The 27,596-nt window shown below is 31.8% G+C and overlaps 1 protein-coding gene across 1 annotated transcript; it reads right to left on the bottom strand.

Annotated features, from left to right (window-relative positions):
• Positions 1-381: 381 nt before the first annotated feature.
• LOC148620709 (insulin-degrading enzyme-like) lies at positions 382-27,596 on the bottom strand. The gene is made up of 28 exons (XM_088574443.1): positions 27,460-27,596; positions 25,053-25,231; positions 24,547-24,623; positions 24,128-24,154; positions 23,617-23,720; positions 22,554-22,723; positions 21,504-21,626; positions 20,915-21,027; positions 20,159-20,248; positions 19,539-19,611; positions 19,218-19,310; positions 18,426-18,517; positions 17,325-17,405; positions 15,428-15,531; positions 12,780-12,882; positions 12,323-12,421; positions 11,347-11,453; positions 10,122-10,266; positions 9,675-9,785; positions 8,966-9,086; positions 8,303-8,394; positions 7,677-7,788; positions 6,171-6,338; positions 5,292-5,416; positions 4,617-4,764; positions 3,798-3,859; positions 3,250-3,405; positions 382-2,741 (listed from the first exon to the last, which is right to left on the bottom strand). The coding sequence occupies exons 1-28, from the start codon at positions 27,537-27,539 to the stop codon at positions 2,640-2,642; spliced, it is 3,057 nt and encodes a 1,018-aa protein (XP_088430569.1). The 5' UTR covers positions 27,540-27,596; the 3' UTR covers positions 382-2,639.

Genomic DNA, 27,596 nt, shown 5'->3' with positions numbered 1-27,596 from the left:
AGTAAGTAACATATCTGACAATTACCATGACAACTTGACCTACTTCTGCTGTCAGTAACAGATCTATGACAACCTTATACCTGTAGTAAGTAACATATCTGACAATTACCATGACAAATTGACCTATTTCTGCTGTCAGTAACAGATCACTGGTAATAACCATGACAACATGATTTATTCCTGCTGTCGATACTGATCTGCATTCTATGTCTCATGTAATAACCATGCTAACCTTACCTACTCTTGCTGTCAGTTACAGTTCTATGGTAATAACCATGGCAACCTGACCTACTCTTGTCAGTAACAATTCCATAATACCAGTAGCAAACACATATTTCTATGTCAACTGTAACTTGTAAGTATAGAATAAAAACAGAAGCCTGTGAAGTGATCATTTTATTTTTCATGTCAAATAATCTCTTGATAAAAGACATCACTAACAACTATAATAAATCCAACAGCATAATTAAGGAAGAAATTACCTTTATCATTGTACTATTAAAAGTAAACTAAATAGAACAAAAATGTAAGGAAATGTTTAGTGGTCTTATTACAAAGAGATTGCCAAGGTTAAATTTTCTTTAGGTAAAAACACTGAAATTGTTACTTAAAAAAATCTATTGTTTTATTAAGGAAATGTACATATTGTGGGTGTACCTGAGTTTCACTTGAGCAAAGTTATATGTTCTAATCTATATAATAAGATATGCCTACCAGATTAAAAAAAAACAGTGCCACTTATAAAATTCAGCAAACAAGTTGTTCAGTATATTATTGAATGCAAGGCACCAGAATTCTTTTTTTTTTTGTTAATGACTGATTCAAGAAACAGTTCAATACCAAGTAAATATATAATGGCAATCACAAAAATTAATTTCATAGGTGTTGAGTCTCCAGATTCTAGGGCAGCCTACCTATATTTCCTGAAAAAAATTCAATGATCAGATCTCCGGCTTATATGTCCATGTCAATGAAATTGGATTTAAAGTTAAAAAATGGTCTGTTGCTAATACATTATAAAACATGTCATGAAAACAAAACCTTTATGAATCTCCGGCTTTGAGAAAATTTAGAGGGAGATCACCAGCATTAACAATTTTCAATGGTTAGCACCTATATAATTTTCTAAGTGAATGGGTCTTCCTTCTTGACAAATATATGTTAGAGGGTATTAACAGAGGTAATAATATAAGCAGTAAGATGAAGCCATGATAAAATCTGTAACAATCAATTCTCATTGACAACAGAAACAAGAGAAAAAACAAATTTGAAGCTCCTTTCACTAATAATCATACACAGCCAAATGTGCTATATATGATAATCATATGGTAATCACATAAAAATCATATCGAACATATGATAGTCATGTGATAATCATGTTAATTTTGGGTTGAAAACATGACAATTATATGTTTGTGAAAGCATATGATTATCATATGTCAAGTGAATCATATGATTATCATGGTGCTCAATTTATATGATAATCATATGGTGCAAACCATATGATTCCCATGTGTGGCACATTTGCCTGTGTACTAAGTTCTACCCAAGAGACAACATGTACTGGTATAATTTATTCTCCTTAGGTCTGTTCCAGTAAAACATAGATGATGTGGGGAAAAGCACTTTTATTAATTCACAAATGGAATGTTGTCAAAAACCTTGACAATACATATACTGTGAAAGTACTTATATTTGTGGGGTGCCAAATTTTGTGGATTTCGTGGTTGACTCAAACCATGAAATTAAATTCCCAACAAAGTACATATTTTTTTTTTATTTGTATTGTGGGAATTGTTAAACCACAAATTTAAGAATCCATGACCAAACAATTTGTCTGCAATCCACGAAAATAGATCTCTACAAATAAAAGTACTTTGACAGAAAATTATAATTACTTTTTGGGTGAGTCACCAGGCAAAAAAGTGTCTTCCCCCAGTAGAGTATATGTTTTACAGGAACAGCCCTGTACAAACAACAACATAATAAAATGGTTGAAAATGCATTGTAAGGCAATTACACACTCTGATTAGATGGTTGATAACAAAAGTTCTCAAAAAGATATTTGCAAAGCTCAAATCAAAATGATAAAGTTCCATTTATGTGAGGTATCCTGTTATACAAAATAAGTAAATGCCCATATAAAACCTCACTTTCCTTTCTGGCAGCTGAACAAGCAAAAAAAGAAGCATCATGAGTAAGAAAACTTACAAAGAAGACAAAACACACATAATCTACTTGTTGTATCAGAAATTTATTTTTATTTACAATCTTTAAAATAATTAGGTATCATGGTACATAAACATTTTTGTTTATGTGTCAGTTTCTGTAAGAGTCAGACAGTGGGTGAAACTTAAAATTAATTTGACTATTTGTACCTTAAGAACCAAGAAATTATTAATTATAATTTCAATAAAATGACAATTTTATTGGCAAATACATATAACTCTGTCAAAAATCATTTTTTAGTATTCTAATAATAAAAAGTCTCCAGCGGAAACAATTGAAGAAGACTTCCATATTTTAAACTTCATAATCAAACAGATTTTTCTGATTTCATGTTAGTATTCATTGTGCTTTATAAAATCAAGAATTATATTACATCAGAAAATTTTTCTTTCATAAAAATAGAGTTAACATCACAATTTAGATCTAGCTTTCTGTAAGTCTATAAATGGTCTAGGCAGTGGATAAAGTCCCATATCTCTCTTGAACTCTGATACACTTGTCACAGCAACAGGCTAAAAATTAAAAAGAAATTAGTTAAGCATTTTTTTCAGATTTTTAACATGAGTTTCAAATCAATGATACGACATAATACTTTTTAGAAATTTGGTTCTTAAGTAGCACTCTAGATAAAAATTTTGCGATTCATGGTTGGAAACCCTACATTTTTTTATTTTTGATATTTTGTTTAAAATGTTATAGTAAACAGAAAGTTACATGTGGCTTTTAATATAAGCCTTGCACTTATGAGATATAAATTACACAGTATGCACTGTATAATTCAAAATTAAGGGAGATAACTCTGTAAATGACACTGAAATACAATTGAAACTATTGAATTTTCAATGTGGATTATCTCCTAAGAGCAGACAGATATGAATGAATAATTATACATTTCATCATATAGACCTATGAAGCAACTTAATAGCAAAAATCAAACATGTATGAGGGGATAGTGTTCCATGCATCAAGAATAAAGTACAATGATATTGGTGAATTGAATGCTAAGTTATAAGTACTTACAGGGGGTAAATCAGGTGTTGGCAGAAGATTATCACCATTTAGAGCAGTCTCAGTTTGATTCTCTGAGCTTTGGCTATCAGGACTAGTGCCATTAACATCAGAAACAATATGAATAGAAAATTTCTTCCTACAAGGACCATCAGCAGCTATTCTATCCTGAAAAAAATTGTAACAGAAAATATTGATTTTGTGTAAATTGCCTTGCTGAAAAAGAAACCAACAGACATTAATTATACTTGTGTCAACCATTGCAAAAAATACAACACTTTCCTGGTGTTTTTGTACTGAATCCTCTTTCAAATGAAGATTGTTGACATTATACAATTTTAAATTACATTGTCTTTTTGACATCAAGACCATTAATGTCAGGTTTCATAAAATTTCCCCCAAAATTTTTTATTTCACACTATCATATTGGTCAAGAATGATTTTGAGATATTTTTTCTATAATTTAAAAAATTATTTGGCTCAAAAGAGAAACAATTGAAAATAAAAGTGCCTTTTCAATTCAAACATCTATGTTTGTCTTCCCAGCTACAATACATTACCTTAAAGAACTTGTATACATCATCTTTCTTCAAAGTTTTAAGATACTCAACTTCCACATTTTCTGTAAAAAACAAAGTATGTTTGTATATCATAGTTGGGCACCACAAAGATGAGCATGATAATGAACAACCCTTTTATATTACATACACCTCAAGTATATAATATTGGAATTCAAAGAATGAATGAATGAATGAATAAATGTTAACAATTTTATAACACAAGTTCCAATTTTTTCCGACATCTCTGTTGCATAATATATATCACAATCATTTCTGGTTTTTTTTCTAATCATTCCATTTGAACACAAATTAAAAATAAATATGGTCCACAGTTTTTTGGCAGAGAAAAATAAAAATAAACAGCTGTCTGAGCTTTAGCACTGGAAATGCACATCTGGCTTTTGGAAATTCAATAATTCTAAAACAAAAAGTAAAAAGATAATAGAAACAAATGGAGATTCCTCCTGTCAAGACGAACATTCTACCAAAACATGTAGTCATTTTTTATATCATTTTTGTTGTCACAACAACAGGCTAAATCTGTCACAACAACAGGTTATATTTTCAATTTGCTTATTCACAGAAACCCAACATACCAATTGGTATATCACCATACCAGAATACATTATGCTACTTCTGAGTAAACCGGTCGTCTATCCTTTTTATCTATATAATAATAGCAAATCCATACAAACAATTGTTTTCTTTAAGGTTGGGATGGATAGCATATGGACAGTCAAATGGATGGACAGAGGCAACAATAATATTTTATAAAACACCTTCTAAAGGTAGAAGTATGAAAGATAAAAATATGCTTACCTCTATCAAAGTTATACTGTTGTGAAAGTATTTCAGACCAGTATCTACTGTTTTGACCAGAGATTTTCTTTGGTTTCTCCATACGTTTTGTAACCAAGGCTTTTAAATGTTTTTGGAATGCTTCTTCTTCCATTTCTTTCAAATAACCCTGTACAATGCAACAAGACATAATTTAGAAATCCATACGACATAAAAGAAAAATTTAAGGAAAACCCCTTAAAATAATTTGCCCATAAAAATATATAAACCATATTCATAGTCTAAAAATGAACAACAACAAACACTCGTCAGAAAAATAAACTCTGATCTTGAACTTACACATGCAAAAAAAAACAAAAAAAAACAAGTGAAGCACATCATATTATAGACTTCTCAATGTGTAAACTACTATTACCTCCCCTTTATCATGCATGTGTTTTTTTATCTTTTCATTTCATCCTACAACAGGACTCAATTTTTAAAGCAATGAAACTAAACAACCTCCTTTTCAATACATTTCATTCATCAAACCTTGGCCTTATTAATGCTACCAAAAGTAACCGACAAAATATTTACTAGTTCCTTTCTTCTTGTCTTTCAATGAGAAGCTTAAGTCTGAAACTACACCAAAGAAAAAACACCTGTATATGTATGAATCAATAACATGGTAACTGATGCCTACATAATTAGACTTACATCCATACTATTTAGGAATGCCTCTACTCTTCTCTCTACATAGTCAGGGGATCTGTCAGATTGTATTATAACCCTCAGACCTTGGACTCCATTTGATCTCCTCACACCACTAAACACAATGTATCCTGTATAAAAAATATGTTTAATTCAATTGCTCAAAAAATTCTTCAAACAAAACAGTCTTAAACCACCTTCCAATGGAGAACAAAATCATAGTCATATACAGGTGGTTGTAATATACAGGTTAATTTGCATGGAATGCACTACATAGAGATATTTTAAGCAAAGTCTCTTAACACAGGTTGATGCTGAATACAAGTGGATACTAAGGCAGGTTTGACTGTATGTACATTTTTATTCGTGTGTGTTTTACTTGTCTTCAAAAGCCCCACTTACTATTCTATGAGTAGAAGAAGTCTTGGGATCAATGTTTGATCATCACAAAAGTTTTGAAATTGGAAGCAGCTTTGTCCTACTATGGCACATTATTCTGATTGCTGTGTGCTTGGTCGACTAGCAATGACTACCAATTTTAAAGTCCTTTGAATGACCCAGCTGAACAATGAATCCACACTCTCTAGCACTTCAGGCAAACACACTACCACTAGACCACCAGGGGTAAAGTACATTAACTATTGTGAATTTGTCATTTTATGAGAAAATGCATTTATAGCTTAGAGGGTAGGGAGAAAAAACAGTTCAGTCATATTTTGAATTTAAATTACCGGTATTACAAACAAATCATATTCTCATAATATTAAAAAACAATGCAATAATTTTCCAAATTTATGCTTCACCTTTATTCATAATTTAAGTAGTGCTACACATTCATGTATAAAACCATTTCTAACAAAATGAGATATTCTCTACTAAACTTACCCAGCTGTTCTTTTGTCCTGAGAATATCAAAGCATGGTTCAGCTATTATCTGTACAAACATTTCAAGCAGCATATTAGCCACAGTTTCCTGAAGGCCACACTGGTAATAAATCTCAATGCTAGAACTCTTGTGTACATGATTTTTCTCATGGTATACAAAAGAAGAACCTAAAAAAGCAGATAATCATACTAAATAAATGCAGATTTATAGGTTCACAAATGATTTAATAATAATAATAATAACTAGAAAATCAACTAGATATGTAATTAAAAGCAATAGCTGTTATAAACCCTGACAATATCCTTCAGATTTAATATTTTGCATACTGTGAAGGTACCAATTTTTTGCGGTTCAGGGGAAAATTGACAGTTCGTAGATCCTTGAATACGTGGATCTGACAACTCCATCATACACATGAATGGGTGATTTTGTTTTTGGTGGGAACTTTATTACATGGTTTACCAAACCCACGAAACCATGAAAATTAGTACCCCATGAACAATGACACTTTCTCGGTAATATTTTATAGGCCTACTTGAACCTACCACTATACCAATCTTGAAGTTTCTAACATTTATAAAATAAATAAAGTAATAAAGTATTACTATTGAAATAAAGTATTATTATTATTATTATTATTATTACGATAGTATAATATATCCTAGATAATCATGATTATAAACTCTTCTGTTTCCATGACCCCTATCATTTTGAAATTCTAATACTTGAGAAGCTCAACCTCAGGTCTAAGTTGAATACTCAATTACTGTTAACTTCTCTAAGACAATTGGCTGAGACACAAACTAACAAAAACAACATGTTGCCCCTGATTTACATCTACTGATTTATAAGATTACAGAGTAAAGTACAACAGAACATGGATTAAAATACTGACATCTAAAAATAAATCTAAACACTGCAAGTTATTCAATTTAAATTTGTGTTATTATCTATTTCTTCCATTTAGTCAATCCATTTGGTTTTCAGCTTCATATACTGAATGGACTGATTGATTGATCAATTGATTGTGTTAAACATTTTATGGCAGATATTTCATGCATTCTATAGGACCAAAAAGATTTTACTATAGACCAGACCCTGCTTTGTACTTGTCTGACATGCTGAGCTGGATATTTAATGTGCTAGCTCACAGAAGCAACATCCCACAGGTAATCATGCCACCCCACTCAGATACATTGGTCTGAATGGAGAAAAATGCCAATAATGTGCTTTGTCTTCTCAACTCAAATTTACAAAAGAATGGTTAATATTCAGGGATGATTTTACGAGATCGTCAAACAAAGTGGAAATTGGTAAAATCAGAAATAAATCAACAGTAAAAAAAAAAGAATTGTCACAGTAAAATCCGTTATTTCAATTAGCAGAATTCTGCTAAAAAGCGGGAAAAAATCATCTCTAACTATTGCATTTGAAATAGTTCAGTTAAACCAATTATATGATAGAAAAAAGAAGTAAACATTACAATTCTAAAAATAAAACTTTACCATCAGGTAACTGTAATTCTCTAAGCCTCTTTGTTTGACTTGGTAGCAGGGTCTTGGTGTTACATTTCTCTGTAAGTATTGACTCCATTGTGTTCACTATATCTAAGGCACCCTGTTAAAACACATAACATTCATGAAACCACAACAATCAACTAGCTTAAACCTTTGAATCTTTCAAAAATTGCTTAAATAAAATGCTGCACATCAGCACATGACACAGTGCTGTAAACATATTAATGTTCGCAGATTCTTTCAAGTAAAAAAATTGGTCAGTATCAAACTTCCTGGTTTCAATACTGAAAAGCAGTTTATAGTGTTAAAAATTAATTTTGTGGATGCTATATTTTGCTCTTTTCTCTCCAACATAAAAATTGTGAAAATTATGACATGAAAATAAATACCTTTACAGTACCTTTGTCCCCAAATAACATTGAAGTAAAAATTGGAAAACAATAAAAATTCAACAAAGCTTACTTTTATGAAATCAAACATCATGCCTTTACATGATTAAATTCTATCCAATCCACTTTGAGTTATTATAAACCATGTGGACAAATGGACAGACAGACAGTGATTTAGAATAGGATATCATATATGTCAAAACATTTTAGTGCCTAAACTCTCACCTGTTTTGTGACATTGCCATATATCAAACCTTCAATGTACAGCTTGGACAACAATTGAGGTATAAATGCATCAAGCATTTCAACTGTCAATTCTGAAAAGACATAAACAGCCTGTTGAAAAATCAAAGAAAAGGTACAAGAAGAAGAAAACTATATTATTTAGTAGGAAAGGGGAAACAACTCTAAAATATGTTCAATCATACTGATTGCACTGTACCACTTCCAATTCTTTACAATACTGTTAATCTCTATGGTAAAACCTGAATACAATTCCAAGTTAAGAGGTAAAAACTACAAAAAATTACAGTTTTGGACCTGGAATCAAGCAGCTAATCCTGTTTTGTATTAAGCAATGACATGTAGTTGGACATATGTGAAAGTTGTTAGACATCAAATTTGCTTACAACATATGTCTCATCTATATGAAGCCACATACCAAATTAGAAATCAATCCATCCATTTGGAGTTGAGATAATTGTGAAGAAATTCAGATGGACGGAATGACAAAGAATGGACAAGGTGATTCCAATATACCACTCACTGATGGGTCTAACATAAAATGAAAGTGATGGATTTCAGGAATTATTTTATGCCTTTATCTTGCCTCCCTGTCCTAATGAGTGATTTATGGCAATTTTGTCTTTTATAAAACACTTAACTTACCATCAACACATTGTAGTAATTCATCTTTAGTCCATATAAACTCAGACATTAGGACTGATGTGTAATAAATAGCATGTTGATGAGGCTGTTCTGCACTGAAATTCTTCAAACCCCTAGTGTACTGAAAAAAAGAACTGTGGTTTTACAAACTAAATCAAAAGCTAGTATTTCCAAAATTGACACTTTTATAATATTTCATTTTAATATGATTTAAGCGGTAGTTTTGTAGACTTGAATACCTTTCTCCCCTGAGCACATTGGTTTATAATGTTAAGGACCTCAGGATTGCAGGCAGGTTGTGCTGAGGTAAGATTGCTCTACTTTTAGTGGCATTTAAAATTATGTGGAAAAAATTAGTAAAGGCAATAAAATAACAAACAGAATTAAAGTATATGTCTCATTAAACAAGTCACTTTACATATGCAAATTGTTGATCAGCATAAATAAAAATGTTCAGCCGATTTGACGGCTTTAAATTCATTCAGACATGGAAAGAATCTTTAAAAAATGGCAAAATTGTAAATTTTCAACCCTTAATGCACAACAGAACCCAGAAACACAATAATTAGTCACATTTTATTTCAATCACTCGAATTGTTCTGACAAATTCATATACAGAAATGCTTATTCAGAACAAATTAAAACTATCAGTCACTGCCACTTCATGAAGCTTTTAACTCCAAACACATTTAGATTTAGTTCAACATACCATTTCCTTAAAAATTTCAAATCTCTTGGGATCCACTTTAAATGTTGTCATCTTTTCCAGAATTTTCGTCAGTAAAACTTTCTGTTTTTGATTATATCCACCAATGGAAAGCTGAAAAAAAAAACGAGAGCATATAACGACCCTGAATTATTCACCTGACCTAAATAAAGTAAGAGCATTGATCAGACTTATAACTAGCAACGTAGCAAATATATTGACTTGTTAGAATGTTGCCCCCCCCCCTTTTACCTATTTTTGGTCCAAAAACTAAGAAAAGAAAAAATGGATAACAATGAAAAACAAAGGACAGCATCTTCTCATAAAGACAAATTATTGTACCAAAAATTAATAAAATTCACTGTAATGTTGAAAAATCATAGATCTCCATGGAACAGATACAATGGAATTCATGATACAGTAAGATTACTTGGTCATGATCAGTTTTACCTGCATTCCATAAATAGTACACTCTAGTCCATAATGTAAACCAGCCAACTCAGCATCATATGCATACTCATTTAAAGCATCTTTAAACAGGGATACGAATAAGTACATCAAGTTACAGTTGTTGGGGTCTGTACGTCCTAGTGGGCTGAAATGATAAGAAATAAGTACATCTAATTACAGTTGAATGGGGTTTGTGTGACCAAGTGGGCTGAAATGATAAGGAATAGATGCATCAAGTTACAATTGTTGGGGTATGTGTGACCTAGTGGGCTGAAATGATACGGAATAGGTACATAAAGCTGAAATTGTTGGGGTCTGTGTGACCTAGTGGGCTGAAACAATATGGAATAAGTACATCAATGTACAGTTGTTGGTGTCTGTGCAACCTAATGGGCTGAAATGATAAGGAATAGGTACATCAAGTTACAAGTGTTGGGGTCTGTGGGACCTAGTGGGCTGAAATGATAGGGAAGAGGTATATCAAGTTACATTTTTTGGAGTATGTGGGACCTAGTGGGCTGAAATGATAAGGAATAGGTACATCGAGCAACAGTTGTTAGGATCTGTGGGACTTATTGGGCTGAAATGATAAAGAATAGCTACTGGTACATCTAGTTTTAGTTATTGTGGTCTGAGTTACCTAGTGGGCAGAAATGATAAGAAATAGGTACATTCAGTTACAGTTGTTGGGCTCTTTGTGACCTAGAAAAATTCCATACTTGGAAGTTGCATTTTCAGAAATACAATAACTAATTTCAGAAAAAAAAACAACAAAATATTGCACTGACTTTTTGTATCAAAAATTTTAAGTTCTTTTTGTTAAATCAACAATTGATTTTTAATTGATTAAAAAAAGTTTCCCTTATAATTTGTTTTTTCTACAAATAACTTCCCCAAAAGTAAATGTTCGAAATTTTTAAACTAGAAGTATACATTTGTACTCCACACCAAGGTTAACAGGAGTAGACAAGAGATCAACCTCAAGTAGCAAAATAAACTAAATACTGTAAACAGCTATTGATAAAACTAAGGATGATAAAAAATAACCAAAAAAACAGAATTGTGATTGATCAAGGAAAATCACTAATAGACTGGCTTTCAACTTAAAAACTGTTCCAAAAGCTTGAAACAACCACTAAGACCAATAATCTGACTTGCAATGTACAAGCTTAGAGCTTACCTTCTCAACTAAAGGTTTATAACAGAAGGAGACCTACTGACTTACCTAATCAATTCAAAGCTTATACAGGCTTTTGGCAGGAGATATGTATCATCTTGTTTGAACCAGAGCTGTGTCATAGCACTGTCTTTTATTAACTCAGGCAAAGCAGCCTAAAACATTTAAATGATTCTAAACTTAGCCAAGATTAAACCTTTAACTGAATCATTCTTCACCCAATTTGTAAATGCATTTATGATACAATTGACAGTTTGGGCTTTTACAGGTACAAAATAAGGTGGTCTTACATGGTAAACAGTTGGTTTTTGGATTGTGGTGAAATGCATATTGTAGAAACTTTTTTTTACCCAAATTCTTTAATAGTAGCCAATGAGAAACAACTTTCTTCAAATACTGATGCCATTTGTCCATGTATATTAAAATGACCAAAAGATTAATTTGCAGAAACTAACCCTTACTAAGGGGGTTAGTCATGCTGGCATGGCTAGGGGGTAAGGTAGTTGGATAACAATAGGCAAGGAAAACTTACTACCTCCCCCCACCCCACTGCCAACCAACTAAGCAATGATGGCATGACCAACCCATTTAGTAGGAATAAGTTTCATAAATATTTTTTTTACTTATTTTCTTTAATCAAAAATAATTCTGAATTAAAATAATAATGTGTTACAATATGCTTGAAGCCTGAAATCCCTATTTAAGTATATGTATATTACATGTACAATAGAAAAAAACAACTACATGTACATAGATAAAATGAAGTAACTAATAGAGAACGCTAAGTTTAGACCAGTATATCAACCTGTTCATGTCAAACAAATTGTTTTTTTGGTTTCAATGTATGTCAGGATTCCCATGTACAGGAAAACGAAAATGAAACATACAATTTAAGATACTAAATATTGTTTTCAAAGGTAAGAGTTTACAAGCTATCGGTAGAAACACTTCTGTATCAGTGCTTACGGTAACTGGTAGGTTATCCTCCACTTAAGAACAACTCGCAACAATTTATTCAACTTACAGCTTCTGTTTCCCTAGGAACCAGTTCAAAATCTGTTGGTATGAAATCATTTTTCTGTGGTAAAGTTAAATTTTCATGTTCTCCACACTTCTTCCACATCTATAAATCAGTAACATATTTTAATTCTTTGATGCATAAAAAAACATGTATTACAAAATTTCATTGAGATACATACATTTTACTTTAATAAGTTATAGTCCTCAAACCAAACAAACACTGGTTTTTGGCTGTATTTGATCACAAATTCTTGAGAAAGAGTAGCTTTCTGAAAAAGGGAAGGCAAACATTTTATTATACTCCTTTTAATTATATTGTAAGCACTGGACAAAGCTTTAATTTCAAATATCATTTTCATTTTGACCATTGTATATTGCTTTAGTATTTTTTTCATATATCTGACAACAGACATATAGTCAGAAAATGCTTTTTAGCTCTGCTGTGCCCAAATAATGCCAACCTGAATCTTGGAATCTGGAATATCTTCAATACTGTAATCTGTACCATACCATTCTTCTTTTAAATTTGTTTCCCCTTCATATTTCTTGCTAACTACAAAAACCCTGAAAATATATAAAGTATAGTACTTGTATGTGCAGTTGAAGTAACAGAGAAATCTTGCTACAATATAAGTGTTTAATCAAATTCTTGTAGTTTTGACAAAACATTATTAAGTAGTACTCCCGCTAAGAATTAATTGACAATGGGCCCACGGACAGGTTGGCACTCTGGTTATTCTGTATTTAATGCTCCAACACACACAGGTAAAGAAGTTATAATTAGGACGGCGTGTTTTGAGAGAAAAATAAGAAGCTAGTTATGGTTCTTCATACAAACTATGAAATGCAAGAAAACGGCATTGATGGATAAAACAACTGTTAAATAGCAGTAAAATTTTATTTGTTTATTTCACATAAAACTGTTCTATAAATTACAAAATGGCTTGATGTTGTCTTTTGTTGATGACTACAAATCTGATTTCCAAAAAATTTATTTCTCCAGAAAAAGAACTTAGAAACTCATTGTGTTGGTGTATAATCCCCCATCTAATATATCAAATATAGCTTAACCAATGGACATTGTGTTTGGCATTAATTCTTGTTGGACCATCCATAAAAAAAAACAAAAACAATAAAATATTCGACTACAGAGATCCAACTCTGGCCACTTGTGGCAAGTACTAGGCACAACATTAAAGCTAGATACAGCTCTGAATTTGGATTGTGATTAAATGTTTGACACATGGTAAGATTTGGACTAGAATGAAAGTGGCTAAAAAATTGAAAATTTGCAATTCTGCATTTATCAAATACTGAGTATCCACCATTAAAATACTGAATGTAAATAGGAATCTCACTAAAGTTATTGTAAAATATTTTATTTTGTCCCCTGATTCCCAATTAAAGTAATAACCCTTAAATTCAATCCCAACTGTATTTTTCATGGAACCATAAAGATCAATACACTAACTCTCAAGTTATTGTGTGAAATTAAAAGTCTATGGACAAAGACAATTGTGCCATAACAGTTTTTTTTAAGCATATAAACAATAAAGAGCTGCGCTTTAAGTACATGATACGCCCATCTATTAACTTGTCCTTATGCTTTTAATGAATTTATATGATTAACTTTAAATACTGTGAGCCCGGTCAAATACTCCCCCCCACCCCACCCAAAAAAAAAATTATCACTATCAAGGCTACCTCAAGTTTAACTATGTTTGTTGTCTTGATTTTTCACCGATACATTTCTTTCTTGTTCAAAACATACTTTTCTGACAAGGTTACCAAGTACCTTTGATATTTATTAGTCGATCATCATAACAAATGGTCTGTTTTCAACGATTATTCAACAAATATAATTTCCTTGGTCATTTCCACCTTTTTTTTTAAGAGTAAAACTTCAAAACAAGGAAATGTAAAATTTGACATTCATACAAATCGAAAGGGAGCTTACATCAATAGATATGATCAATTCATCAAAGTTTCATAAAAGTTGATGAAAGTCTTTTTGAGATATTGTGCGAAAACTTGAAAATCTCCCTTTTTAAAGTAAAAAAATTCATCACACAGAAACAATCAATCTGAAATTTATAAAAATCGAAAAGGAACTTATGTCAATAGATATGAACAATTCATCAAAGTTTCATAAAAGTTGGTGATGTGTTTTTGAGTTACTGTCTGGAAACTTGAAAATCCCCCTTGTTTAAGTATAAAAATTGATTACACAAAACGATAAATCTAAAATTTATAAAAATCGAAAGGGAGCTTACGTCAATAGATATGAACAAATCACTAAAGTTTCATAAAATTAGGTGATAGTGTTTATGAGTTATTGACCTAATTGTGGACGACAGACAGATGGATGGACAACGGTATACCATAATACGTCCCCGTCTTAGACAGGCGTATAAAAATACATCACATCTTAGACAGGCATATAAAAACCAACTGGAAATAGCAACCAGTATATAAAAAACATTTGATACCCCATCCCCCCACCCAGTCACATAACTCTGATAGGGAATATCAGAAAAACAATGAAACAAAAAAAGCTTCTTATTTTAATATCTTTCTTCCGTAAAGACAAACAATGTACCCAAATAAAATCCTCAATACATTTATGTGTTATAGTACATGTGAATCTGCAGATGGACGGATGGCCTTGCTATACCATAATATATCCATCAAAAGACCAGCATATGAAAATAGTGCTCAATAAATAAAAATACTTCAAGTACATGTAATAAAAAAAATTCTGACACATCCTAATTCACTGAATAAAGTTTCATGCTTAATCAAATGAAATATCCATAGAATGTGGAGTTTGCAGAATTAGATAATCTTAAAGAGTACTCCTCAGAATTTTATCATGGTGAGTCTAACAATTAAAATCATTATGATTTATGAAATTAGACTTACTTTTCATTTGTCAAAATTTGCCACTTATAGAATGCAGCTGATAAAGCCATGCGGACATGTCCAGGTATGCATAACTTTACAATTAGACGAGTCCAAGATGATTCTTTAGGAATATCAAGTACTCTGATCATAATTTAATTCCAATAAGTGTGAATTACAAGATGGATTAAATTACTAAATACCCTACCTCATACATTCAGGCTGTAATTTATCTAAAATCATGGTAATAAGATCTGGTTGAAACTCTGACATCAGATATGGACCACTGAGTACTTCTGGAATACTGTATTTCTGTGGATAGAAAAACAAAAATGTTCATATCAAATTAATGTCTGAAATTATAAAACTAAAAAAAAAACTGAAATGTAACAGTTATTATATCATGACAAGTAAACCAGAATTTCTGCATAATAATACAGTGACTTGTTGGAAATTCACTAAAAGATGTAACCAGCCCTGAGCTTAAGTTTTACTTAGTTTGCTACACAGATAATTAAATTTTCATAATTCTCCGCCAATCCTATCCAAAAGTTACCAGTCACAAACTTGTGGTCAGGTTAGTGTTACTGACTCTTCTCAGAAGATCATGTTTTGTTTAGGGAGGTATTCAGTTAATCCTTATAGTATAGAGACTGAGATAGAGACTTCAAAGCATGATTTAATTGAACAGCATTCCAGTACAGTCAATATAAAGTGAAGATCTCATTTTATGTCTTTTGAAATCTTTAAGTAAATTTTGGCCCTGCATTGTTTATTATCACATGATTTATTTCTTCATGATATCAAGTTCAAGATTAAATTCAAAATTTTCAACAAATAATTTAAGAATGAAACATGCTTTTGGTGATTGCCTTAATCTAATTTTGTCAATTTCAGAAGTTTGTCCACTATTACTAAGTTGTCTGCTGCATTAGCAGCATGGTACTTGGTTAGAAAAGAATGATTTTGCCCTTATATCAATGTTGGTCATTCATGAGTCTCTGTGTCATTATTTGAATTATTATTTATTTTGAAAGAGTAATCAAGGGAAACAATGTTATAGCGGTAATGAAAAGAATGTAATCATGGGACAGACCAGACATGGAAAACAGACATACACAACAAAGAACATAAAGTAACTAAAATCATACATACAAAGTAACAAAAGCAAATGAGCAACTCGGACTCCATTAAAAACTGGGAGCGTGGATCAGGTGCACCAGTAGGTAAGCATCCTCTGCTTTTCTAGAAACACCTACTGAATTGTTCATAAAAAGTCAAGTCTGAGGTAGACAAAAGAGGAAAGGAAAACTATGACACGTTGAACAAATCAGTTTTCATGGCGCAGATGGATACACCTTGGTGATCCATGAGTTCATGATGACGACCATAAAACTTCTGTAGTGATAACTTCAATCTTGTAGCAACATAACCCTGTTCCAGAAGCCTATTTGTTAGAATTCTGAAGCAATACAAAAAGTCTGCATAGTTTCGACAAGCTCTGGCATAACGTATGAGTTGTGATATGAACACTCCATACGCAGGTGCTGAAGGGATGTTGCCACAAATGAAAGGAAATTTGACAAAATTCTGAATGAAAAGTCATCACGTTTGTCCTTTACCAGCGATTTCTAAGTGTAGGTCAAGATATGAGGCTGACCTCACAGTGTCTGTAGTATCCTTTATCTAAAGTTCTTTTGGGTATATGTGATGTATCAAATCCCCGAAATTAGGATTGTTTAAAGATAATACGTCATCTATATAGCAGAATGACGTATATCACCATATCTATTCCTTTTTTCTATCATTGTATTGATTTCAGTTACTGGAATACAAACATTATAGCTGCAATAACAAAAGTTTGTCAGGTAAAGATGGATGTTTTGGTTCACATGGTTTTAGATAAGAAATAAATATTTAGCTACAGGTTTAATTTGTTATAAGGCTTTTAGGTTCACAGCTAAGATACCTGTACCAATAAAATTAATATTCAATCATTACCTTTTGATTGTATTGTTCCTATTAAAATTAAATGAAAATAAATAGAATCTAACAGATCACAAAGTAATTAAACCAACATAAAGTATAATAATAAAGTTTGTTACGTGTATTAAACCTGCTACATGTGTTGTATAATTCCTGGGCTTTTCTTTGCCTTTAAATCTGAATGTCATTGCACTCAAATCCTGAAATAGATACTAAAGTGGTTCACCAATTACTTTTAAACAAATCTTCAAATAAAATGGTATGTTTATGTTGCTGCTTTATAATATTGCTAAAAAAAAAAGATTTTTTAAAAAGTGTAAGCAAATGTGGGTGTATTGTAACAAGAAAATTTTCACTACATTTGTGGTCATAAAATATCTGTGAAAATAACTAGCACACAATTATTTCCTTGTTCATTTTTAGAATTCTTAAAAGACCACAAAGTTTACACTCACCTGAAATATTTGACTGAGAAAATCCCCAAAATATTGTAAACCCAAATGATTTTTGTGTTTCATGATATCAATTCAATACTGCCCCCTTTTTCTTTTGCAAATAGCATTCTGTAAAACATGCATTTCATATTGTGGGGGGATATTTTCTCAATTGTTTTATTACACTCACAAAAATTAATTGTTTTACTGTACCACTTATCCAAGATGTCTACCTTCACAGCATATCATCCCCTCATATAACTAACTGACCATGACAATTTACTGACAGCAGGACTAGTAGTAACCTTGACAATTTACTGATAGTAGGATCAGTAGTAACCTTGACATTTGAGTGACAGTAGGATCAGTAGTAACCTTGGCATTTGACTGACAGTAGAAGCAGTAGTAACCTTGACATTTGAGTGACAGTAGGATCAGTAGTAACCTTGACATTTGAGTGACAGTATGCTTGGTGGTAACCTTGCCGGTTGAGTGATAGTAGGATCAGTAGTAACCATGACATTTGAGTGACAATGGGATCGGTGGTAACCTTGACATTTGAGTGACGGTAGGAACAGTAGTAACCTTGACATTTGAGTGACAGTAGAATCAGTAATAACCTTGACATTTGACTGACGGTAAGATCAGTAGTAACCTTGACATTTGACTGATGGTAGGATCAGTAGTAACCTTGACAATTGCATGACATAGGTGGTAAACCTTGACATTTAAGAAACACTTAATAAAGTTTGAAACACTGCATTGTCAGGTTATTGTTCAATTTACCTTGCACTCGTCAAATATCCATTGTTTAGGACCCTCTCTCCGTAACATGTTAATATACTGATAGGTAAGAGTTATAATATCATCAACATGTTCTGAAAGTACACAGAAAAAAAAGTTGTTATTAACAAAAACAGCTAGTTTGTTTTATACAAACAAAATGTTGCAAAAGAGATATTACTATTAATTAAAAAAATTCTTGAACAATGTATCACACCACCAAAATTGGATATTCCGACCAAAAATTGTCATTTTTTGTCCTTTTTTTACATATGTGGTTTCCAAATGGGTGTGGTAGGAAAATGTCCATAGCTGATATGAAACCGGTTTCAAATAAAGTATGTTGGCAGTCAATAACATTTATTTAAGGAGGTAGACCAAGGGTAAGGGACATAACTCATAAAATCAGTGATATGTTTGTATCATATTCAATTTCACCAAAGCCTATCAAGCTTTCATTTGAGACAGAAAGAAATCAATCCAAGTTTCTTCAATGCTTACACGAGAGTGATGTAAAATGCTGAATACAAACGTTTCAATGATTTGTATGAGTTGTGTCCATTACCTTAGGTCTACCTCCTTAAGTAATGCTTGAAATATCAGGGGCCCAATATGAAGGTCTTACAAAGCCTTTACCTATTTGATGGCCCAATAATTAACATTTTGATTAAAAAATTGAAACAAGTTATACCCAGATCAAAAGAAAATTGAACTTGCTCCCAAATCAAATCCACGACCTTCTGCACTTGAGGCAAGAACACTATACTGAGACCTTTGAAAGATAAAAGCATTTACCTTGGCCTTCCTCTGTCAGATCTACGTCCACCTTGAAGAACATAAAACCATTGGCTCCTGGAGACTGACCACCACATAACGTGTTTACCCAACCTGAAAATTTCATTTTAAAGTAAATCTTCTGAAGGAAATTGCATTTTAATGTTGATTTTTTTTGCACAGTAGCGAGCTTGCTCGATTCTAAGTTCACCTTTATAAAATATGCTTGCACAAATGTTCTAATAAGAGTAATCAAAGGAACCAAGGTTATGGTGGTAATAAAAGTATGATGCCAATAAAAAATTTTTAATCTTAGTACAAGTAGTATAATGGAAATCATACCTCTGTTTTTCAATTCCGACAACAAACTTCCTTTTCCTTCATGGCCAACTAAATGTCCTAGATAATGACCTGGCTGTAAGAAATAACAATGTATTATTGCTCTATCCAGACTATTTGAAAACTAAGTCGTTAGTGTGAACAGTTGTCCATAGTCTCCTATAAGCACAAATCATCAACTATGGCCAACTACATATAATTTCTTATTTCTCAAGCCCTTCCTGTCTCTTTTGATGGTGCATCATTTGCTCATTTTAACACTTTATCAATAATATAAAACCCAAAAAGCATATCCCTATCATTTTTTTCTTGCTCAGAACAATGTTAAACACACCCTAATCACTCTTATGAGGCAAAAATAGTCAAAAGAAATTCCTCCCTCCCTTATTGGTTTAAAAGTGAAGAAATTACTTGAATGGACTTCAGATGTAAAAGTTACCAATCTACACCCTAGAATTGATAGAAATGTGTTTTTCCACAAAATCCACAAACATACATATGAAAAAAAATACAAAAATATATTACCCTCTTACAGCCTAGGAGTAATATAAAGGTCTTATTCCATCAAATCCACAAATAAACGAAAAAAAACAGGAGAAATTTTCACTTTTTAGAACACTTACATTACATTTGTAGTAAGGATGGAGATCCATGATTGGCCATGACATTGAAAGGTTTCTGACATCCTTCACTGGTACAATGTAGGATATTTTCTGTAATAAATATCAATATTTACAGGTTTGAAGAGCTGAAGCTAAAACATTGTCCATAGAAAACTGAATACCAAAAGCTAGTCCTCAAATTTTGGTTTCATATAGAAGGCAACAATACCATAGTTTTTACTTCAGCAATGACCCTAAGTCTAATGAACAGTGGGGTACACAAAGTTAAAATGAAAAGAGAATAAATGATCCTAACTACACCTGTTTTCACCATCGTTGATGCAGGTAAAATATATATAAAAAAAAAAAACAGAACATAGAACAAGAATATAGCCTTCAGCTTTCAACTGAGAAAAACCAGTTCACACTTTTTCAAGATTTCCGAAATTCAAGACATCACTTCGTATCCAATATTCAATTCTACAGTCTACACCTATTAAAGGACTAACTTCAACTGTCCTGGCTGCAAGTATCTTAAGGTATATCATTTCTTATAACATGAAAAAAACAAAAATTTCCATAAACATTTTTGAATAATTTTAAGAAATTTTTTGGTACCTTTACAAAGACTATTTGATCATTAAAAATACATACTTCTGTGTGATTTTATAAGGTAACAGAATAAAGGCTCCCTGTAATAGGTTTGATCTACCGTAAATTCAACTACCAAAAAATCAATTTTCCACAACTTATTTTCTGAACTTGATAATTCCATACCTTCATCTGTTGTTGAGTTACAGGATGGTTCTGCCACTCTGGTACTGTAACATTTTTATTCTCTACATTGGCTACCATTGGTATGACCATATCTGCCAACTCATCAATTGTTTCTAAAGGGGAATAAATGAAGGTCAAGCATTATCACAAGCAAATACAGAATAAAAAAAATTACAGAAAAAAATTGTAAGAGTAAGGTCCTGATTTAAAAAGCAGAATTCATCTTTAAAGCAAAGAAAGATCGGTAAATTTAATAATTGCTATAGTAGCTTAGAACATGGTATGTTTTGCTAGACATTTTTGAAAGTTTATAGTACACAGTAAAGTAACAGTGACTGTTATTTGCAACAAACTTCACACTAAAGTTACACATTCTGTGTTAAATGTTTTACACACTGCTGCATTACAGTAAAACCTGTCTAAACCAAACCTGTTTAGGAAAATAAATTCTTTTAGACAGGTGTTTGGTTTACCAAGGTTCATAATACATATAAATTGATATGATGGGACTTAAAAAAAGTGTTTGGTTTAGACAGGTTTTTAGGTTATTCAGGGATCAGTTTAGACAGGTTTCACCTCGAATATTTACCTTTTCCAAGAACACACATGCCCATAATGTTAGAGGAGTAATACTGCCCATGAAACTTTAAGAGTTCCTCCCTGACATTCAGGCCTTTAGACTTTGGTATTGTGTCTAACGTATCTTTATTGCCTACAAAAGAATGCACATTCTGAAACTATGTACATGTATATTCAATTGTAATCTTCTAATATGATAAACTTGTCAAACTTTCATTACTAGTGATCTTATTTAGGGTGTTATCATTTAGTTTTGTAAAATAAATGAGCATTACTGATTTCATAAAGACATATACCATGGATAATATTAGTGTTGAACATAAAGCTCTTACATTTGAAATTGAATGTCAAAATTTGGATATCAATTTCAACGTTACATGTACTTCAAAACAAACCGATTTCATAAATATCTAATTGAAGAATCGGGTAAAACTTATTCATCACATTGGAAATAAGACAGTCGTAAGTCTATGATATAGATCATATGTTTATCGAAGTTTAACTACAGCTGTAGACTAAAGCCCTTTTTAAGCACATCATAAATGAATATCAGATTTATACTGGTACATAATACAATTAGCTTCGGGCTGTTCCAGTAAAACATATAAGGTGTGGGGGAAGACACTTTTATTCTTTGAATATGGGTGGTTGTTCAGGTCTCTTGATAAAGTATAAAGTTTAATACAAAACATTAATAAAACTTTTACGGGTGACTCCCTTGGTGAAAAAGTGCCTAATATATTTATGTATTAAAAGCAAGAAACTGTTTCACTTATGATATTGAAGTTGACAGGATGATCACAACTACTCCTGCATTTAAAAATTTTAAAGTGAAAAAGCGCAAGCATGTACCGGTAACTAATGAATACTAAAGCAACATACACCATAATAAACTTTGACCCTTTATTTTATGCTTCAGGTTGAAAAGATTTTATAGAAAGGTTCTTTAATTATATGTATAGAGAGATTGAAGGAAGGACATTAGGACAACCATATACATCCATATTCCCAACCTGTTGACGAAAGGTCTATCAAACGTTTTCAATCAAATAGGTCATACCTGTTCCAAACTTAGCATAATCGTGTGATGGGTCAGTTAGTGCCTTTTCAAGCTGATGAATCCTCCATGGATCACTCTGTAAATTTTTGTCATTCTCTGAGTTGACCGCATTCACCTCTCTTTCTGTTGCACTCTCAGTGAATAACGGACACAAGAAGAATTGTGAAAACCTAAGAAAATTTTTAATTTCTAACTTCAATTATACCATAAAATTACAGTCTTACCTTGGTAGCTCGAACCCCAAGGGACCAATGAAATGTGTTTGAGTTATCGGGAGTTTGAGAAATTGAAGTTCAAAGATTTCTAGATTTATTTCATTGCCAGTCCGAGTTCAACTTGTTAGAAATTACTTTCTGGTACTTCCTATGATGTTTTGTTAGTTCTAGGATATTTTTTATTAGCTTTTGAAGGTTCTGTTGATTTGCTGATATCAAAAATACTGTGTTTGCTTTTAAATACTTTCAGAGTTCAAGTTCATGGGTCAGTAATTTGTTTTCATTTCATTTTCTTTGATGCTTCCATCATGAGGTCTTCAGAACATTCACGAACTTCAATCAGTACTTTTTGTTAAATTAAAAATACCTAATAGTGATGACATAAATATTACCTGTAATCACATAAAATGACACTTTGATTAATGACAGGGTTCCAGTTTTTCACACCTTTTATTACCCAAGCTGACAAAATGGCTGACAAGTTTGAGTCAAACTCTTCCACAAAATTAAAGGTCCTTTATCTCCCTTACAAGGAGAAAAAGAACTGATAACACTGTGAAAGAGAATGAGGGTTATTCTTTAAGATTCATTAACCTGTGGACCAACTAGTCAGTTGGAGTGTTTGAGAAATCTGAAGTTATTTACCTTGATTATGTAAGAGAAAATTTTGGTACATTGAATTGCATTTGAGAAAATCCAGGTGTTTGAACCATCAAAGTTTGAGTCAATGAAGTTCAGCAATATATATTATCTCGAGCTTAAATTTCAAGTGATAAACAATTATTATTTTTTTATTTGTAATTTTCATTTATAAATCAATAAAAAACGATGAGTTTTCAAATACTTACCTGTCTAATGCTCCAGAGAGGTGTTCTGGTGAAACATCAAAGTAATAATTAGTATGTTCAGATGATGTGTAGGCATTGGAGCTACCACCATGTTCATTCAAGAACTGAAACAAATAATTTTTTTGAAGATTGGTGTAAGAGAATAATACATTCTTCAACAAGTACCTATTGAAGATCTGGGACTTTTTACATAAGAGTTGAGAAATTCTATCTTATACACAAGTAAATTCAAATGGAAGGATTATTATGTTGCAAAGTCACAAATTAGATATGACATATGACACAATCAATGCCCATCGTCCATGACATACCACTTGAAAATATCTGATTGGCTGATAATGCTGACAAGGCCACATACAGCCGTCATCATAGGGTTTTCTTATATAGAAAATCAGATTTTTTCATACCTCATATGAATTATAAATATTGTCCCATTCAGATTATTACTTCAGTAAAATCAACACAATGTTTAAGAGGGTTATCCTTCTTTGGCCCAATAATGTATACTTACTTTACTATATTCATTTTCTTGTTCAAACTGAAATGAGAAAAAGAGGAGAGGTTTTTTATTGCCATTGATGACAGATTTTTATGTTTTGGTGACTTCAATGGTTGTTAAAAAATTGTGAGAAAAAAAAACCAAACAAAATTCACAATGCACCTCATATATACCAATGTTCATATCACATATATCACAACTATTCACAAAAACTACATGGTGTAGATACTGAATTTTACTATGTTTCATGGTAGAATGGCTGTGTTTGTTTTTCTTTCGTTTTGCTTTTATTCATTACACATAATAAATGATAGCTTTGACCTCATCAATGATTGAGTAAAATCATTTAAAGAGAATTTTTTTCACAAATCTCTTCTATTCAAATACATGTATATCTACATGCAAATATAAAACACATTTAACCAGATCACCTTTTCAGTCCCAAGAAATAACATATGTTCACAGAAATGAGCAAGTCCTGGAAGTTCAGCAGGATCTTTCATATGCCCTAAATAAAAAAAAAATATTTGACTGATTTTACATGTTATCCATCTACATCTATAAGTTCCGCATACTTAATAAATCTAGGCGCTCTTCGGCACTTGTGATCATATTTCAGTTATTCACTCTTTCCAATTAATTATCATATTAATACATGTACATAGACTTTTTTTTAATTTAAAAAAAAAACTTGATATGAAAATGATACTAAAACAATGTTCATTGCAGTTGATTTTCTATTTCAAAGTAAATTTATAAGTTATTATAATTTTTTCGCCTGCAGTGACCTACTTGTATATCTACATGTATTAACATACAAAGTCGGTGAGAACTTTAGCAAAATCACATTTCATTACACTGATTTTATACAAAATGCAAAAATACTTAAATATGCATCCCACTACACTGAAGAAAAGCTTTACATTTTTTAACTAACCAATATTGACATCCATAGCAGCTGAAGCTTTGTCTGTTTCGGGGTCACTTATAAGTAAGATTTTAATCCCATTTATCAATTCTATTCCTTCATACACCCTCTTATCTTCAGCAGATTTAACAATTGTGTCTGGTGGTATTTTGCTTTTGATGTACTGGCTAGCCATAGCTGATAAAAATCTAAAAAAAAAAATACAAAATGTAAGTACTTTTGCAAAATTAAAATGGAAATAAAACCACAAGATTATACCAAATGTAGTCATGAGTCATTTAAATTCTACTTAAGTGTGGATCTGCATAACAGTGTTTACAATTGTCTTTCCCAGTGCATTCTTTGGAAATATATTTAGAAGTCAATCTATAAGTGATTCTTTAGTGTTTTCAGAATTACATTTATCTCAAAACACATTTGTTAGTGTGATTTTGACATGTATAATTACCTTTTAAAAAATTTTTATATACTTTTTTCTGAAACCGTGATTAACATGTTAAGCAATTATGCTAAAAACAGGCCTTTCATTAAGAGGTACTTTTACCCTTCTAAACTACTGAAAGGTACCTCCAGAATTTTAAAATTACATACATTTCTATTAAACAAAATGATGAAAAGTACCTCCTACAAAATCAAAGGTACCTGCATTGCAAAAAAATAATGAAACACCTGTGCTAAGAATTAAAATAAAAATTAAGCTGTACAGGGAGTCAAACCTGTCTTAAGTAACCTGCCAAGGGAGAGCAAAATCATGGTCATATAAGACAGGGGATCTTTAATATACATGTAAAATTTATATAGAATGCATTACATAAGACAGGTGGTCTTTATACACAAGTTATTTTACATAAAATGTGTTAGATAGAGATACTTTAAGACAGGTTTTTGCTCAATACAAGCCAGAGCAGGGAATTTGGATTGCTTGGGACAGGCAACTTGTCCTTTGTACTGAATCTAACTCTGTCACTATGGAAACCATCCTCCCATTTTTCTGTTGTCACATTTTCCTGATAATGTTGACAAGGTGAATGTCTCAATGGACTCCAAATGTGCTTTAAGACCCCCTTGTTCTACTCTCCATGCCATGATTTTGTAATATTGTAAACATCAACAACATCACTAACCATCTTCACAAGTTAATTCCCAATGCAACAATTGGGCGGTATTTTCTGTGGTATGATTAAAACAAGTGTACTAGCAAGACAAAGCACTGTATCAAAGGTATGATTACTGAAAATAAATTTGCCCAGGGTACAGTCATTGATTGAAAATAAAATTACCATGGATAAATTTGTGTACCCTGTTCGACAACAACCAGTTTAGCCTTAGTTTAGTATGATTGGGAGTGTTTATGGTTGTATTATCAACTTGGTTCTGTATACTTATGGCAAGAAAAAGCATCAATATCCAGTTTGTACCTGCATTTTCAGGAGCTAAAAAACAGCACAATGGCAGCTTCATTTGCGTATACTTGTGTATGTGCGACTGAGCGCCAAACCAGTCTCGGAAAATAGCTTCGATAATTAAATACAAATCAATCTAATATTTCCACGATAGGGTTGGCCTTATACTCTGCAGTATGGCTCCCGAATGTTTACGAAAATTACGTCATCAATATTACCCATAATTCTCGGGTCATAAAAATTGTGAAACCAAAACGAAACAAAAATAATCGATAAAGGAAAGAATTGAAACAAAACAATTAGATAAAATTAATCAAATTGTAATAAAAACATAATTAAAGTATACTAAATGAAACAGAATGCAGTGAAACTAAATACAATAAAAGAAATCTTTTAAAACGTTTCGCAAATTTTAAGAACCATAATGTTAACCAGTGCCGGACAATTCGACCCAAAGACATTTCAGACCACGAAAACCAATAATTCTTTATGAATGCCGGACATTTCAGCAAATAGACATATCAGACCATGACAATTAGTATAATGCTTTAGGGCAAATATATATAATTACAAAATTTACCATACTTAAAGGTATAACATATCAAAAAAAAGCTGACAAAAAATTTGTTTTTATTAATGTTTCTTCGGGAGCGTTAAAAGGTTTCACCTTCATCATATTTTTTTTTAGATGTTACAGATTTCACCATTATGTAGCACCCTATGTGTGCTCACTGTGATGGTGGATATGCATGTACAATATACTTCTGATGGAGGTGCATTCTGAATGGAAGGAAAAGAAAAGACTATGTTTCCCTTCACCAGAAATTGTTGTTCAATTGTATAATTGATAGTCTATTTTGTTGGTATGTGTGTGCGTGTTTTTGTCAGAAATAAACAGAAATACACGAAGTAATATTATGTCACAAGATTAGTATCTTGATTAACAAAATGTTGCTAGGTTAGAGACGAGTTTACAGTTCTTTAGCTTTGAAATGGACAAGATTTTGGTTTACCTGGGTCTCTTGAAAAATCCCTTGTCTAGATTACTTTGAAAGCTAGCTAATCTAAGCACAGCTGATCGCAAATAAAGCATATGTTGAAATGACTTTACAAAATCATGACAAACAAAATCAATGTTGTCTCCCCTTGA

The sequence above is a fragment of the Perna viridis genome, chromosome 3, assembly GCF_037379345.1.
Source record: "Perna viridis isolate PV_CMFRI_1.1 ecotype Kerala chromosome 3, ASM3737934v1, whole genome shotgun sequence".
Taxonomy (NCBI): domain Eukaryota; kingdom Metazoa; phylum Mollusca; class Bivalvia; order Mytilida; family Mytilidae; genus Perna; species Perna viridis.
This window is presented reverse-complemented; position numbering and strand designations above follow the sequence as displayed.